Source organism: Molossus molossus, unplaced genomic scaffold, assembly GCF_014108415.1.
Source record: "Molossus molossus isolate mMolMol1 unplaced genomic scaffold, mMolMol1.p scaffold_m16_p_9, whole genome shotgun sequence".
Lineage (NCBI taxonomy): Eukaryota > Metazoa > Chordata > Mammalia > Chiroptera > Molossidae > Molossus > Molossus molossus.
Genome location: NW_023425403.1, coordinates 50542920 through 50561230, shown reverse-complemented (window position 1 = coordinate 50561230; position 18311 = coordinate 50542920). Strand labels below are relative to the sequence as shown.

Here is an 18311-nt window from a genome sequence, read left to right as displayed (position 1 = left end):
ATTTTCTAACTCAAGTCTTATAATAATTAATCAGTGATTTCAAAAGACATATTATATTTAATGTCCATATCTGATTTTTTATTCATTAAGGAATGGAAGGATACATTCTTAACACAAGAAAAACTATTTCAAACCAATAACTAACATACCTGTTGAAACACTCAGGGCATTTTAGTTAGTCAGGAATAAAACGTGTATATATCTTTGCCACTACCTTTGAAATAGAATCTTTGTCATTAGAGATTTTTTAAAAATTGGGGAGGGATAGCTAAAACTTTAAGAACATTATATTATCTCTACATTACAGATGAGGAAACTATGTTAAAGAGAAGTTAAATAATTTATCCTAAGATAATAGCTAGGGACTGGCAGAACCAGGGAGAAATCCAAGTAACTGGCATAATAGCCTGTGCTCTTAAACATGAAGCTATACTGGAAGTTCTAGCCAGGGAATAAGAAAAGAAAAATAAATATTATAGTTCATAGAAAGGAAGGCATGGAGTGGTCAATTTAGTTGATTACTTAATACCAGTCCAAGAAAGGTAGTCCAAGTCAATCATGATAATCTAATTCCCTTGCAATGATTGGTTTAGAAATGGGCAGATTTACTTCCGGTCAATGGGAACTGAGAAGTAGCTGGCTAGGTAGGTTTCCACCTTTAGACACAGGTACAATCCTCTCAGCCTTGTCTAGATTTGTCTCCTGAAACTTCCTGCTATCTCAGCCTCATGCTAAAGCACACATAGAGAAGAAAGCAAGGCTAAGAGAACTGCAGAAAAGTGGCATCAGCAGACGAGCATACTGAGCCTCGTCCCTCTTGTCCTCTGAACCACCCCTTCAGTGTGAGGTGAGAACTGTGTCGGTTTGAATCAGGATTTCTGTAACCTGTACCCAAAAGCATCCCAAGGGATTCAGAAGGTTATGTGATTGTCCCTCATAAAATCAAATAAAAAGTTATTATAATGGATTTTTAAAGTTTAGGAAGAATTGTTATAAAAGAAATTTAAATACTGAAGTAGCCAAATTCATAGAAACAGAAATTAAAATAGTGATTGCCAAGGGCAGTGAGGAGGAAATGAGAAGTCATGCAAAGGGTATAGAGTCTCAGTTCTGCAAGATGAAAAAGTTCTAGAGATCTACTGCACAACACTGTGCATACAATTAACACTAATGCACGGTACACATAAAAATGATTAAGATGGTAAATTTTATGTATTTTACCACAACAACAAAAAAGAAATACAAATATCATTACCTACTCTTCTTCAAATCAATAATCATTTAGAAAATGAGAAAAAGATCACGTCCATAATAATACAATATATAAACCATCTAGGAATAATAAAACAAAAATGCAAACTACCTAAGAATAAACAAGAGATGTATACATACAATAAGAAAAATTATAAAGCTTTAATGACAGAAACAAAGAGAGACTTCAATAAACACAATCATATATTTTTAAAAGCTTCAACATTTGATGTCAATTCTATCCAAATTTACCATAACTTTAATTCAATGCCAATATTAAAGTGCTTTGAAAACTCAACCAGAAAAATAATCATTAAACTTTAAGAGAAAATAAATTATTAATATATGGATAGAATGACAAAACATGAAGAGAAAAATCCAGTATAGACCATAATATATTTAGAATTTTTCATAGGATGAATGTGACACTTAATAATCAATAAGATAAAGATAGACAAGTCCATCAATGGTTAACTGTATAAAAAAGTAAAATTCGATCTCAAAATATCACCCTGCAAAATAAATTTGAAATATGAATGTTAATGTAATAAAAGAAAACTATAAAAGTGTATGCCACTCTGCCCTCTGTGACTGTCTTCACTTCTTTTTTCCCCATCAGTATTTGTGCATCTGTTGCTTTCTTTTGGTAGGTTTTGTAACTATGCAAATTACCCTCCAGCCTTTCTTATACTTTATCAGTTAAACTTTCTTTTCTTTTCTTTTTTTTATTTTATTTAATTTATTTTTTGGTATGTGCCCCTAGCAGAAACTGAACCTGGGACTCTCTAGTCTGCAGGGCGACGCTCCAACCACTGAGCCAAACCGACCAAGGAGTCATGGGTTCGATTCCAGTCAAGGGCACGAACCTTAGTTGTAGTTTGTCCCTGGCCCTGCCTGGTCTCATGTAGGAGGCAACCAGATGATGTGTCCCTCTCATGACACATCAGTATTTCTCTCTCCCTCCCATTCTATCTGAAGATAAATTGAAAAATATCGTTGCATGAGGATTAAAAAAAATAATAAAATAGCCATGGCCGGTTTGGCTCAGCGGTTAGAGCATCGGCCTGCGGTCCGGAGAGACCCAGGTTCAGTTCCCACTAAGTTCCCATGTACTTCAGTTGCAGTTTGTCCCCGGCCCTGGTTGGTAGTGCGGGTGGCAGCCACTCGATGTGTCCCTTTCACATCGATGTTTCTCTCTCTCTCTCTCTCTCCCCCTCCCACTCTATCTGTACAAAAAAATGGAAAAATGTCCTCGGGAGAGGATAAAAAAATAAAATAAAATAAAATAAAATAAATAGAAAAAAAAATCAGAAACCACAAATCAAAAAATTACCTGACTAAATAACATTAAAAAACAACTCTACTGGTGTCTCATTTGCTGAATTATAAGACGTCATTATTTACTTTACTGAAGATAACTAAACCCCAAATTCTAGTTTTTTATCATATTTATTGCCATTTCTTATTCTTGATAGTTTTCTTTTTGCTTATCTATAAAGCATTTATTAGTTTTGCATGACAATATAAAATTCATTTTTTAATTTCTTTCTTTTTTTTTTAATCCTCACCTGAGGACATTTTTTCGTTTTTTGTTGAGATAGAGTGGAAGGGAGAGAGAGGAAGAGAGAGAGAGAGAGAGAAACATTAACGTGAAAGGGACACATCAAGTGGTTGCCACCCTCATGACCCAACCAGTGCTGGGGACAAACTGCAACCAAAGTACGCGCCCCCCGCTGGTGGGCCCTGGCCAGTTTGCTCAGTGGTTAGAGCATCGGCCTGCGATCCAGAGAGACCCAGGTTTGGTTCCCGCTGGGGGCACGTACCTCAGTTGCAGTTTGTCCCCGGCTCAGGTTGGGTCGTGCGGGTGGCAGCCACTCGATGTGTCCTTTTCACCTCGATGTCTCTCTCTCTCACTCCCTCCCACTCTATCTGAACAAAAAACGAAAAAATGTCCTCAGGTGAGGATAAAAAAATAATTTTAATTAGGTGAATTTGGATATTAAACTTCATTACACAGGATCAATTATTCTCTCAAAACTCTATGAAACAGAACAGAATATATATTACTTCTATTATAGGTAAGCTTATGATATAATATACTTAAAATCACATTACTAATAAATGATATAGTTATGACTACAATCCAGACTTCTAATTCTAAATATTACTCTTTTCTACTAAACCACAGAATGTATTTATATAACACATGCACACCCACTTATACGTGTATAGTGTGTGTTTGTGTGTGTGCATATAACTCACACAAGTGAGAAAGAGAGGGAAAAGAAGAGGAGAGAGAATAAGGGAAAGGAGGGTAGCAGAAAGAGAAAAGAGAATGGGGGTGGTGAGAAAGGGGGAAAGGGAAGAGATGGAGGGGTAAGAGAGAACACATGCTCTTGAGAGTAAGCACACGCTCACTGTTATTGACTGAATTTCTGTGTCCCCCCATATTCATATGTTGAAATATAGTGCTCAATATAATAGTATTTGAAAAAGGGTGTTTGGGGAGTATTGGGTCTGAAAGGTGGAGCCCTCATGAATGGTGCCCTTATAAGTGCCCTTATAAGAAGAAGCCAGATAGTTAGCTTGCCCTCTTTCCCCATGTGAGGATATAAGGAAGTAGGGTTTCTGCAGCTTAGAACAGAGCCCTCACCAAAACCTGACCTTGCTGGCATCCTGATCTTAAACTTCTAGAACTGTGAAAAATAAATATTTGTTATTCAAGCCACCCAGTCTATGGTAATTTGTTATATGACCCAAACTGCCTAAGACACAAATATATCTGCCTTGCCATCCTTGGAGTTATAAAGAAATACTCCTTTGGGAGGAGAGGGGGTTATGGTTGAATCTTTTTTTTTTTCTTTATTGATTTTGAAGGGAGAAGGGGAGAGAGAAACATCGATGAGAGAGAAACATCAATGAGAGAGTACATCGATTGTCTGCCTCCTGCATGCCCCCCACTGGGGATTTGGCCCACAACCTGGGCATGTGCCCTGATTGAGAATCGAACTGGCAACCTCTTAGTGCATGGGTCGACGGTACTCAACCACTGAGCCACACCAGCCGGGCAGTTGAATAATTTATAAATAAACTACCAAATCACAAAGATAAAACTCATTTCATAAGATACACATAAATGAATTCCAAATGAATTAAGGAGTTAAGTGTTGATGATTAAGGCATTTAGGATTTTGAACACATCCTCTGGGGAATGGTGAAAAAGGTAAGGCAGAAAGAAAAGGAAGCAAGCAAGCAGAGAGACCAATAAAATCTAATATTTTACTATATATCTGCAGTAAAAAATACTTTTATAAAACCAAGGAATCAACATTTACTTTCAAACACCTTAAAATAGATTAAAATATAACACAGCCCACATTCACCTTAGCATGGTTTAACCCTCAGGGCTGACATCTAAAAAGGAATCAAGGGCTTAACTGAGCCACATCCCCTGCCAAATTCTTATGCCATGCAAAGTAATCCCCGAATGCAAAACAGCCTCCTGCTAGGGAAGAGAGATTTGGTCACCAGACATTCTACCACCAGGAAAGCTGCCCTGGCTCAACCTAGAAGTGATAAATTAGTCAGATAGTTTAATAGAAAGGTTAAATCATGGAGTTAGAAAGTTTAACTGGCCCTGGTCGGTTTGGCTCAGTGGTTGGAGCGTCGCCCTGCGGACTAGAGAGTCCCAGGTTCAGTTTCTGCTAGGGGCACGTACCAAAAAATAAAATAAAATAAAAAAAGAAAAGAAAGTTTAACTGATAAAGTATAAGAAAGGCTGGAGGGCAATTTGCATAGTTACAAAACCTACCAAAAGAAAGCAACAGATGCACAAATACTGATGGGGAAAAAAGAAGTGAAGACAGTCACAGAGGGCAGAGTGGCATTCTCAGTAGTGTCTGAAAAGCTTGGATAGCAGAGGTGGACTAGAGTAAAGCAAGGGGAGGGCCTGGCTCGGAAAACTGAATCCTGACTTGTGAGCAACATCCGGACCCAACGAAAACAGGCTTTTTTGAGCAAAAAGAAATAAAAGATTACTGAAAGAGGCAAATTGTTTTCTTTACTATTTTTCCTCCAATCATTATCAGAAACAAATTATTATAACAAACCACAATGCCAACAAAATAATTTTAGTTTCAAGTAACATGAAGTGATTACTTAACTCAACTTTTAATGATGCATTACTGTCGATAAAAGTGTTTAAGAAATGGATAATTACAAAGAAAAATAACTCCATGGTTAAGTCAGCATGTATTTATGTAAAACCTTAATTATGACTGCCAAATGTATTTAGTCATCCAAAGAAAAATTGCTATTGTTTCTGACATTAACATTTTTTCCTAAAATGCCCTGCTATCTTTCTACTATCCAAATACTATGGGTACAAACTATTAATGTCTTTTTTCCAAGTCATAAATGATGAAAGACTAAAACCCACAGAGATATTGGGAAAATAAAATCAGCAGCCAAAACAAGCAACACAAAGGAAGGGCTGCAGGCTACTGGGTTTGGAAGCATAAACATTACATTAGTACCCCCATGACAGAGCAATATGTAGCCACACCTGGAGGCTGACACTTAGACTCATTCCCAAACCAATAATGAAAACATGACTCTGAAGCCAAAATGTGAAGATTCAATCACCTTACATCATTTTTGCCATCAGGGACCTCTTCTGTGAACAAGCCAAAATAACTTAGATTCACTTTGTCTATACAAGATTATGCTTTGTCAAAAGAGCAATATATTTGCCTAGATGTTATAGGTCTCTGTTGTTATAAGTGGTACCAATTTTATAATAAACTGGCCTACTAAATAAATAAGTTCAATAAAAAATAAACTAACCAAAAATAAATAATTATTTGTTATATAGGTAATAAGTACACAATTATCTACATAACTAAGCTTTGGCCTACATATTGTATTAGTATAATTTTTTTGAACTTCTAATAGTTTAATAGTAGTATCGAGGAGGAGGATTCTGGGATGATGGTGGAATACAAAGCACCAGAAATCTCCAACTTGACAATAATTGCATTAGCAGAAATCTCTCTGATATTAGTATTTAGGAACTGTGGAATCCAGTTGAAGGCTTAAAACTTTCAGGGAATGATATGGATGGTAAATTGCAGTCAGCTTACAGCACAGTAGCAGCTACCCATGCCCAGGTATCTCGCAGACAGCTGTGCACTTATTCCTGAGGCAGCTTGCACACAGCTTGTGGAAGCTAAAGTGGGGGAAAATTCCATGTCCTCCAAATATTTGGGATCTGGGTTCTGATTGCTGATAGCTGCTTCTAATCACAGAAGTGAAGACAAAGAGGTGAGTAGCCATTGTTATTGCACCCCACCCCCTCTGGCTAAAGGGACTTACAGAGAATTTAAAGGGCCAGTTTCCCCTTTTCCCTCTCCGTCTTTTTCTGCTTTTTCCCCTTTTAGGAGTCAGACATTAAACACTAAAACATTCAAAAACAACTGCATATACAAGGCAAATTAGGAAGTGACAACAACATGCCCAGGGAAAGGCTCAGAAAAGACCTGTAAAGACCTTGTGTTTACAACTCAGGCTTGACATAGAGACAGCCTATTACAGTCAAATAAACTACAGTCAAAAAATATAAGAAAACAAAACAAAACAAAACAAAACAAAAAACAGTATACTCTGGGGAAGAAGATGAAGCTGATTTTCACAGTGACCACATTACCAAATTCAAATGTCCAGTGATCAAAAAGAAAGTTATCAGTCATACAAAAAAAATGGGAAAGTATGGCCTACTCAAAATCAACAGAAGTACATTCTGGAAAAAGACCAAATGGCAGATATGCAAGACGAAGACTTTAAAACAGTTGTCTTAAAATACTCAAAGAACTAAAGGAAGATATGGAGAAAGTCAAGAAAACAATGTGTAAACAAAATAAAAAATATCAATAAAGAGATAGCAAACCGCCCTGGCCAGTTTGGCTCAGCGGTTAGAGCGTCGGCCTGCGGTCCGGAGAGACCCGGGTTCGGTTCCCGCTAAGGGCACGTACCTCGGTTGCAGTTTGTCCCCGGCCCTGGTTGGTCGTGCGGGTGGCAGCCACTCGATGTGTCCCTTCATGTCGATGTTTCTCTCTCTCTCTCTCTCTCCTTCCTCTCTCTCCCTCCCACTCTATCTGTACAAAAAATGGAAAAATATCCTCGGGTGAGGATAAAAAAAAAAAAAAAAAGAGAGATAGTAAACTTAAAAAGAAATATCCTGGAGCTAAAAAGTACAATTGAAATGAAAAACTAACTAGAGGGATTCAAAGGCAGAATTGAGCAGGCAGAAGAGACAATCAGCCAACTTGAAGATAGGACAATAGAAAATATCAAGTCTGAAGAACAAAAATGAAAACGACTGAGGAAAAGTGAACAGATCTTTGTGTGATACCATCAAGCAGATCAACACATGCATTGTGAGAGTCCAAGGAGAAGAGAAAGGACAAAGCCAGAAAGAATATTTGAAGAAATAATGGCTGAAAACATCTCAAATTTGATGACAGACATGAACATAAATATCCAAGAAGCTCAACGATCAAAAGACAAAGAAAAAACTTTTTAAGTAGCAAGAGAGACGTGAATCAACACATACAAGAAATTCTCAATAAGATTATCAGGTTTCTCATCAGTAACTTTGGAGGCCAGAGAAATTGGACTGATATATTCAAAGTGCAAAAAGAAAAAAACTGTCAATCAGTAATCCTAAATCCAGCAAAAGTGACCTTCAAAAGTGAGGGAGAAATTAACACATTACCAGATAAACAAAGGCTCAAGGAGTCTGTAATCAATAGATCTGCCTTGCAAGAACTATTACAGGGAATTCTGCAGGTTGAAATGAAGGGACACTAGATAATACCAAGAAGCCATATGAAAAAATAAATATCTAAATAAAGATAAGTATATGAACAGTTATAAAAGCTAGTCACAACAGTGTCTAACTCCACTTTTTGGTCTCCACATGGTTTAAAGGATTAATACATTTTTTAAAATTATTAGACTAAAAGGAAGTATTACTGTGACTTCACTTTGAAACTCTGTTTTGTTTTCTATATAATTTATTAGGCTAATGCATTTAAAATAACTACTGGATTATGGTTTGGGGCACAGACTGTATAAAGATATAATTCTGGGATATCAATATCTACACCAAAACTGCCACTGATCTGTCTGGCTTTACACTTTTACCTTTCCTAGAAATTTCAAATAAATGAAATCATATATAGTCTTCTTTAGCTGGTTTCTTTCTCTTAGCATGATTTTCTTCTTAGAAAATCATATATGTCAATGCATGTATAACATGCTTCATTCTTTTTTATTACCAAGTAGTATTATATTGCATGGATATACATTTATTTATCCACAAATCACTTGATATACATTATTTTAATGGTATGTTGTAGTATAGCATTGGGATATTAACTGGTATTTGCCTAATGATTGATAATGTTGGACATCTTTTCATGAACTTATTTACCAATGATAGAACTTCTTTGATAGTCTATGACAACTTTTAAAAATTGGGTTGTTTGGCTTATCTTTGAATTGTAAGAATTATTGACATAGTATAGATTCAAGTTTGTTTGTTTTTTAATCTTTATTGTTGAATGTATTATGAATGTTCTTCATTTTCCCCCATTGACCTTCTCCTCCCCACTCCCGCCCCCCTCCTGCCTTTTCCCACACTGTTGTCTGAGTCCATTGGTTATGCATATATACATATAAGTTCTTTGGTTTATTTCTTCCCACCCACAACCCCCCTTCCCTTTGAGGTTTGTCAGTCTAGCAACCAATTTGTACTTCTTAATCCCTTCACCTTTTTCACCCATTCCCCCAACCACCCTCCTATCTGGAAACCAACAAAATGTTCTCTATATCTATGAGAATGTTTCTGTTCTGCTTGTTCATTTTGTTTGTAGATTCAATTGTCGATAGACATGTATTCATTTTAATTTTGTTTGTTCATATTTTTAATCTTTTTCTTCAAGAAGACCCTTCAACATTTCATATAATAATGGTTTGGTGGTGATGAACTCCTTTAGCTTTTCCTTGTCTGGGAAACTCTTTATATGGCCATTGATTCTAAATGACAGCTTTGCAGGATAGAGTAATCTTAGTTGTAGGTTCTTACTTTTCATCACTCTGAATATTTTTTGCCACTCCCTTCTGGCCTGCAAAGTTTCTTTTGAGAAATCAGCTGACAATCTTATGGGAACACCCTTGTAGGTAACTAACTGCTTTCTCTTGCTGCTTTTAAGATTCTCTCTTTGTCTTGAACCTTTTGCATTTTGATGATGATGTGTCTTGGTGTGGGCCTCTTGGGGTTCATATTGTTTGGGACTCTGTGCCTCCTGGACTTGTATGTCTGCCTCCTTCACCAAGTTAGGGAATTTTTCTGCCATTATTGTTTCAAACAGGCTTTCGATTTCTTGTTCTCTCTCTTCTCCTTCTGGCACCCCCAAAATGCGAATGTTGGCATGCTTAAAGTTGTCCCACAGCTCCTTACACTATCCTCATTTTTTTAAATTCTTTTTTCTTTTTGCTGTTCTGATTGAGTGTTTTTTGCTTCCTTATATTCCAAATCGATGGTTTGCTTCTTGGCTTCACCTACTCTACTATTGAAGCTGTGTAAATTATTCTTTATTTCAGTTAATGCCTCCTTGATTTCTGACTGTGCATCCATCATTTCTGACTGGTCCTTTTTTATGCTCTTGAGGCCCTCACTAAGTTCACTGAGGTTCTCACTAAGTTCACTGAGCATCCTTATAAACAGTATTTTGAACTCAGCATCTGTTAGGTTGCTTATCTCCATTTTGCTTAGTTTTTTTCTTGTGGTTTTGTTCTGTTCTTTCATTTGGGACCTGTTTCTTTGTCTCCTCATTTGGCTGCCTTCCTCTGTTTGTTTCTATGTATTACTTAACAAGAGGTATGGAGCTAGCTGAGATTAGATGCTGCTTGTTTGAAAGAATTTAGAAAAACCTGTAGCAGGATCCAAGACAGGCCAATCCTATGGTTAAGCAACTGACAACAGCTTGGGTGGGCCTGAAAGTTGGGTGGGGCAGGGCCTCAGGGAATTACCAGGGCGGGGCTACCAGTATGAGCCAGGTTGCTGGAGTCCCAGATATGGCGGCTGTCTGCAGCCCCAGGGAAGGGCTCACCAAAGGAACAAAGGCCTCTGACAGCATGTCTGTCCCAGAGAAAGCCCCCTCTCCAGCCATTGCTCAAATCCCAAATAGCTCAGTTCTTCCCAGTATATCTCTGGCACCCCTCAAGCTGCCTTCCCCCAAAGCTTAGAGGGAGTGAGTCTGGTAAGTCCGTGCATGGGCCCTTTAGCAGGAGCTGCCTGGGGCTCCCGAAGTTGCAGCCCTTCCTAAGCCTCAGTTCCCACTGGTTTTACAGCCAGAAGTTATGGGGACTTCTCTTCCTGGCACTGGAATCCTCAGCAGGGTGCCTGATGTGGGACGGGGACCCCTCAGTCCTCAGAGAGGACTTTCCCAGCTGAGGTATCCTCCTAATTTTTATCCGCCACACATGGGTGTGGGACCAGCTTGTTGCGCCTCCGCCCCTCCTACCAGTCTTGATGCAGCTGCTTCTTTAATTTCATAGTTGTAGGACTTCCATTCAGCTGGATTGCAGATGGTTTTGAATGATGGTTGTTCTGTAGTTTAGATGTAACATTGATGTGGTTGTGGAAGGACGCGATACCGTGTTTACCTACACTGCTATCTTGACCGGAATTCGTTCTTTACTAGATATCTCTGAATACATTCTGCCATTTGCTATCTTGTTTTATAGTTTTCCTGATAGTATCTTTTGGAGGACAAATGTCTATTTTGCATATGTTTTAAATTTGTCTTTAGTAAAAATTTAAAAAAAATATGCCTTCAAAGACTAGTAAATAAAGAGAAGATACAGTTATAACATTACATTAAGTTTAAAAAAAAAAAAACAGAATTCTGCCCTGGCTGGTGTGGCTCAGTTTGTTGATCATCGTCCCATGCACCAGAAGGATGTCAGTTCGATTCCCGGTCAGAGCACATGCCTGGGTTGCAGGCTCCATCCCCAATGAGGGGCTTGTAGGAGGCACTGATGTTTCTCTCACATTAGTTTCTCTGTTTCTCTCTCTCTCTCTCTCTCTCTCTCTCTCCCCCCTCCTTTCCTCTCTCTCTAAAAATCAATAAAAACATAAATTTTTAAAAATAGAATTCAAATTATATTTTCAGTATAACTCTAATTATGCAAAGTATATTACATGTACACACACACACACACACACTTGAAAGGGAACATATCAAAGTGTTAAAATGTGGTTATTGAAGAATTTGTAGGATTATAGGTAATTTTTATTCTTTTCCTTTTTATTTTTATTTTTTTGAAGTACTGGGTACTTTGTTTTAATTTTTTTTCTTTATTGATTATAGAGAAAGAGGAAGGGAGAGGGGGAGAGAGAGAGAAAAACATCGATGAGAGAGAACATCCATTGGCCGCCTCCAACTAGGGATCGGGCCCAGAACCTGGGCATGTGCCATAACCGGGAATCAAACTGGCGACCTATTGGTGCATGGGTCGATGGTCAACCACTGACCCACACTGGCCGAGCTCTTTTCCTTTTTAAACCTTCCTCGGATTCATACCAATGGTAACTCAGCACTCTGTAAAAAGAACTTGAGCTCTGGCCAGGTGGCACAGTTGATTAGAGCGTCATTCTGTATACCAAAAAGGTTGCGAGTTTGATTCTTGGTCAGGGCACATACCTAGGTTGTGGGTTCAAGCCCCAGTTGGGGCATGTACAGGAGGCAACTGATCAATGTCAGTCTGTCTGTCTGTCTCTTGCTCTCCTCTCTAAAAGTCAATAAAAACATATACTTGGGTGAGGAGTGAAAAAAGAACTTGATTTCTTTTGTTGTTGTTAATCCTCACCCGAGAATATTTTTCCATTGATTTTTTTTTTTTTTTTTTTTTTTTTAAGAGAGAGTGGAAGGGAGGACTGATGGAGAGAGAGAGAAAGAAACATACACAGCCCTGGTTAGTTTGGCTCAGCGGTTGGAGTGTCGGCCTATGGACCAGAGAGACCTGGGGTCGGTTCCCACTAGGGGCAAATACCAAAGAAAATAAATAAATTAATTTAAAAAAGCAACATACACACATCAATGTGATAGAGACACATCGATTGGTTGCCTCCTGCATGCCTCCACCAGGGCATGGGATCAAACTTCAAACTTGCAACCCAGGTTTGACTGGGAATCAAACCCGAAATCTTTTGGGCCTCAGGCCAGTGCTCTAACCGCTGAGCCAAACCAGCCAGAGGAAGAAAGGGAGAGAGAGATAGAAATATCATTGTGAGAAACATTGATCATCTGCCTCCTGCACGCCCCCTACTGGGGATTGAGCCCACAACCCGAGCATGTGCTCTGACCAGGAATTGAACCAGGACCTCTTAGTCCATGTGACAACGCTCAATCCACTGAGTCACACTGGTCAGGCTTGAAGACATTTCTTACAGATCAAACCAGTTCAACCAGTTCATTAGTTACACTCAGGACTTCTGAAATTATCAAGGTCCAAATAATATGAGACGGTTCTGGTTTTAAAACAAAATCTAGGATCTATCCCACAACACATCCCTCCAAAACAGCACTGCTCAACAGAGCTTGAGGAACATAGAACTGCAACAATGCAAAGGTTCTTTCTGTTGTGATAACAACTAACCACAATACATCAAGGGCTATGTAGCACTGGAAGTAGAAATGTGGTTAATGACATTGAAATGTGACTGAGAATTTGAGTTTTTAATTTAATTTTAATTCAAATAGACACACATTGCTAGTGGTTATCACACTGGACAGTCAACTAAGGGGGAGGAAACCAACCTGATTCATGTCTTCATTGACCATTTTCCTCTTCCTTCAGCTCATTTAGTAATTTATTGATAGTCTATATTCTCTAATTTCTCCCTAGATATTTACTGAATCATAACTTCAAAAAAAATTATTTTCTTTATTGATTTTAGAGAGAGAGGAAGGGAGAGGAAAAGAGATGGAAACATCAATGACAGAGAAAGAACACTGACTGGCCACCTCCTGCATGCCCCCCACTGGGGATTTGACCTACAACCTGAGCATGTGCCCTGACCAGGAATCAAACTGGTGACTTCTTGGTGCATAGGTCTACGCTCAACCACTGAGCCACACTGGCTGGGCTGAATCATAACTTTTATTTTTATCCTCACCCGAGGACATTCCTCCATTTTTTGTTCAGATATAGTGCGAAGGAGAGAGAGAGAGAGAGAGAAACATTGACATGAAAGGGACACATTGAGTGGTTACCACCTGCATGATCCAACCAGGGCCGGGGACAAACTGCAACCGAGGTACCTGCCCTTATCAGGAACCAAACCTGGGTCTCTCTGGACCACAGGCTGACGCTCTAACCACTGAGCAAAACCGGCCAGGGCTGAATCATAACTTTAAAAAAAAATCATTCATTAAGTCCGCCTGGAGTGGCTCAGTGGATTGAGTGTCGTCCCATGGACTGAGAGGTACAGGTTCAATTCCCGGTCAGGGTACATGCCCAGGTTTGGAGCTCAATCCCCAGTGAGGGGCGTGCAGAAGGCAGCTGATCGATGTTTCTCTCACTCACATCGATGTTTCTATCTCTCTCTCCCTTCCTCTCTCTCTCTAAAAAAAAAATCAATAAAAACATATATATATATATATATATATATATATATGTATATACATATATATATATATATATAGTTTGTTTTTTTTATCCTCACCCAAGGACATTTTTGCATTTATCTTCAGATAGAGGTGGGGTGGGGGGAGAGAAACATTGATGTGAGAGAGACATATTGACTGGTTGCCACCCACACGACCCCAACCAGGGCCGGGGACAAACTGCAACGGAGATACGTGTCCTTACCAGGAGCCAAACCTGGGACTCTCTGGTCCACAGGCCGATGCTCTAATCGCTGAGCCAAAATGGCCAAGGATAAAAACATATATATATTTTTTAATTGTTCATTAAACTTCCTCTACTTTCTCTTGAGAATGAGAACAAAGAAGAGTACCAGTTACTAAGCAAAACCACATTAGTTAATAACATGTCGCCTAAATCCAATTTAGTTTTGCTTCTCCCTAATTCTTCAGGGGTGATATGAAATTTCTGAACTGTGCTCTTCAGAGCTGCTTTGTCACCTGCTATCTCTTTTTCTCTATATCTTTGTTCTTCCTCTTGTGGAAAAGAAAAAGAAAAAGAAGCTGAAGTCACACAATTTTATCAACAGCATCACTTTAACAACTAATAGATAATATTTGCTAAAGTAGGGTTACTCTAGCAAACACACAGACATTCATAATAAATAATTGTCAGAAGCATTAATACACAAAGATTTGGTTTTATTTGCCTTTGGATAAAGCATGCTTTCCCTTTCACTTAGGTTACTAGAAGATGAAAGTTATACTTAGGGCTCAGAAATAAGTAATGCAACCTGGTGCAACTCCTTCTTGTATTTTATAAATGAGTTTCATACACATATTTTTGAAACTGCTAAGATTCATTTCTAAATTTTAGTACTATAACACTTCTCAAAAAATTTTTCAAGATTAACAAAGTAATAAAACAGAAATACAAATTACTTGAACAGATTTCCTATAAGTTTTCAGATCAAATCAGTATCTTCTTACCTCTAATAATGTCCAAATTAAAGGGGCAAACATCCTTTTCTTTCTTTTTAAGTTAAAAAAATTCATTTGAACAAAAGACAAGCAATACAATCTTTAAGCAGTGTGACTTTATTATACTTCTCCAAACACTCAAAAGAACTTCTAGAACTGAGATCAGTTACATCTGTTATTAGTAATTTTGTATGTAGATTAGATAATTCGTATTTTTCTGTTCATTTATTCTGTTTTAAATGATCTAACATACCTTGAATTTTCATGTTCCTGAAAGTGCTGTGCTCTTAATTGGGATGCCACAAACAATGATGATGCTATTGCCAATAATTGGTTTCTCTCCTTTTCTGTTAACTTGTGTCCTGAGGGAAATCAAACAATCCATCAAAGGGTCAAATACATACATAATGTCAACATCTACATGTCTATCTTTCGGAATTATGAGTCATTCAAACTAGTATGCTATCAAGCACCTACTATGGAGCTAGTATTGTACCAGACACTGGAGCTTGCAGGGGGTATGGGAGGGAGCAAGATTGTTCAAATGAGGCAAAAAACTCTGCTCGCTAGACATTTATAGTCTAATTTCCGAGAAAAATATATTAAGCAGGCACAGAACAAAACAATTACAAATAAAAAACCATACTCAGATCTCTAGGAAAACCTTAAGGCTCCTCACATCTGCTTCTCCTTATCATTCCTCACCTCCAATTTTACTTCTAAGGAGAGGATAAAGGAAGAGTACAAAAGGAGAGTTGTTGGTCAAGGACATTGGCTAGGCCATGTTTTGTAGTGTGAAGGATTAAAGGAAAATATATGTATAATGCTCTTGAATGCAGTCAAGGTTTGAATCCCAATCAACCAGCCAACTAATCTCTCTTCTCCCCGCTTTAATTCCTACCACAATATAGTGGACCTGGGGAGAGTGGTCTAACCTAACACTTAGGAAGTGGTCTGGCTGAGCCTTGTGCAGCAGGGAAATCTCTATTTACATGCCCCCTTAAGAGCTGTAATCTCACCACAATTTCTAACACTATCTTTGTTTACCACAGTGCTATACACAGATAATAGAGTATTAAATGGTATAGTACGGGCAATTTGAATATTGCACCATTTGCAAGAAGACGCTACTTGTAAAATTCACAAAAGAAAAAAAAAATCAGATAGTTCTTTAAACTCATTTGAAAGGAATGAGGCAATTTGAACATTATGGGTTTTTTGTTTTTATTAATCCTCACCTGAGGATGGATATTTTTCCATTTATTTTTAGAGAAAGTAGAAGGGAAAGGGAGGGAGGGAGAGAGAGAAAGAGAGAGAGAAAGATTGATGTGAGAGAGACACATCAATTGGTTGCCTCCAACACAACCCGGTCAAGGTTCAAACCTGCAATCCAGGTATATGCCCTTCATTCATCAGGAATCGAACCTTGACCCCTCAGTCCCTGGACTGACGTTCTAACTGCTGAGCCAAACTGGCCAGGGCTAAACATTATGTTTAAAAAACATTTTTTTTAATAGAAATGACTAAAAATATTCATAATTAGAATACAGATACTTTCCAGATGTGCAGCACAATTTTCTATGTGGAGGTGCTTCATGAAATTGAAAGGTGCAATGCTTCATGAACCTGAAGGGAAGGGAAAGCCCCAGTAATGTCCCAGTGTGCAGCACCTGCCTGTTTTCTTACTGTAAGTACTTTCTCAAGGGCTAATTTCAAACTACCAACATTACATCAAAGAGGATGCACTAGGAGATGTGCACAGTGGCTCTCCCCAGGCGTCTGGTGGCCCTAGAGCGATGGAATAGAGTCCTCGGAAAGGTGTGTCTAAATGCTACCTTGTTCTTGAAGCCAGCTTTGACCCCATAAATCAGAATTTGTTTCTTTTTTTCTCTACTCTCAAGATACTTTGCTTATATCTTTACTTAGCATTTATTTTATTCTGTCCTGTAATTAGTTCTTTACATGTTTATTTCTCTTGTGATGTAAGTTCCGTAAGAGCACAAAAAATATATTACTCGTCTCTGAATTTCTTCTAGAGTCCTACATCTATTATTTGTTGAATGATTTTAATGACTGGATTTTAAAAGGCCACACTTCAGTCCATATATCGTAGTACCACTCTTAAAGGTAAAGAACTATTTTACTAAATTCAGTTCAATAAATAAGAGAAGTAAAATGAATGGTATTCTTCTTATATTGAATTCAATTACTATAAAAATTCTGCAACTTTTCCGAAAAGAGAGAGGCTGGTGACTGAAGTGTAGTGGTGCAGCAGAGAAATAAGTCCAAAATGTTCATTACAGGCCTACTAAAATTACAGTTCTTAAAATACTTTTTCTTATTTTCCCTTTATTTCAGAATCAAAATACTTTTGTCCCCATTTTCCATTTACTTTTCCGAATCAAAGGAAGAAGCTTTGCAACATTAGAATCTAACATTGACATAAAGAACTAATTCTTGTATATCCTATTTTTAAAATTTAAACACAATCATTTCAAAGTTCAATCTAAGAACCGTTAGTAACATTGTCCTAGTCCACAAATCAACTTGGGATAATATACATATATAATAAAACATTTCTATGCAGTTATAAAAATAGGCATTTGCCTAAGCATAGAGCCAGGGTAGCTGGACAGATGGGAAGCAGATGGGTAATCCCAGAGGGGCAAATGACCCAGCCTCAAACATATGGAGAAGATCCTGGATTAACTTCGGTTGCCACTTCCTGCTGCTCTTTCAGGCACATATATCAAACAATCAAAATGACACAGTTTAATATATCTAAGACCTGTTCTAGAGAAAAACGAGGGAAAAGAAACAGAGTAATCTGAGGATAAAGAACAAAAGATAGTAGCCATTCAGAGAAGAAAGAATTGACATGAAAATTATATGAAGAAACAAGACGTAGACATGAAGAATGGTAAATATGTGTATGTACTTTAAAGTCCTTATAGGCAATATGACACCATATAGCATACTCTGAAAACTTTTGTGATTTATGACTTTGAATCTAACTACAACTGAATGAATACTAAAAGAAAAGTTTAAAGCTCTAAATTCAGTTTCTGGCTTTATCATATTACTGGTTTTTTAGTCTTAAGCTCTTTGTGCTTTAGCTTCCTCAAATGTAAAAGAAAAGCTGAGGTTAAAAACTGCTAAAGCCATTCCAATAGCATAAGCATAATAAACAGAATTATAGTGTCAGTGCTGATAATTTCCTACCAAAAAAAAAAAAAGCAAATGTAATATATTAAGTTCATCACAGAAAATTGCAATATTAAGTGCTAGGTAAATATCTGAATTCTCTTAAGAATTTGGGACATTACTGCTAAATGTACAGCACATAGTAATCAACTCTCAAATTAG

General features: G+C 37.8%; 1 protein-coding gene across 7 annotated transcripts in view; it reads right to left on the bottom strand.

Annotated features, from left to right (window-relative positions):
* PCCA (propionyl-CoA carboxylase subunit alpha) overlaps nucleotides 1-18311 on the bottom strand; it is a 429374-nt gene that overhangs the window by 159759 nt on the left and 251304 nt on the right. For all 7 annotated transcript variants that reach the window (XM_036250623.1, XM_036250627.1, XM_036250628.1 and 4 more), the window contains one exon: nucleotides 15199-15307. In XM_036250623.1, the coding sequence (XP_036106516.1) occupies nucleotides 15199-15307 (109 nt within the window). The remainder of the gene's footprint in view (nucleotides 1-15198; nucleotides 15308-18311) is intronic.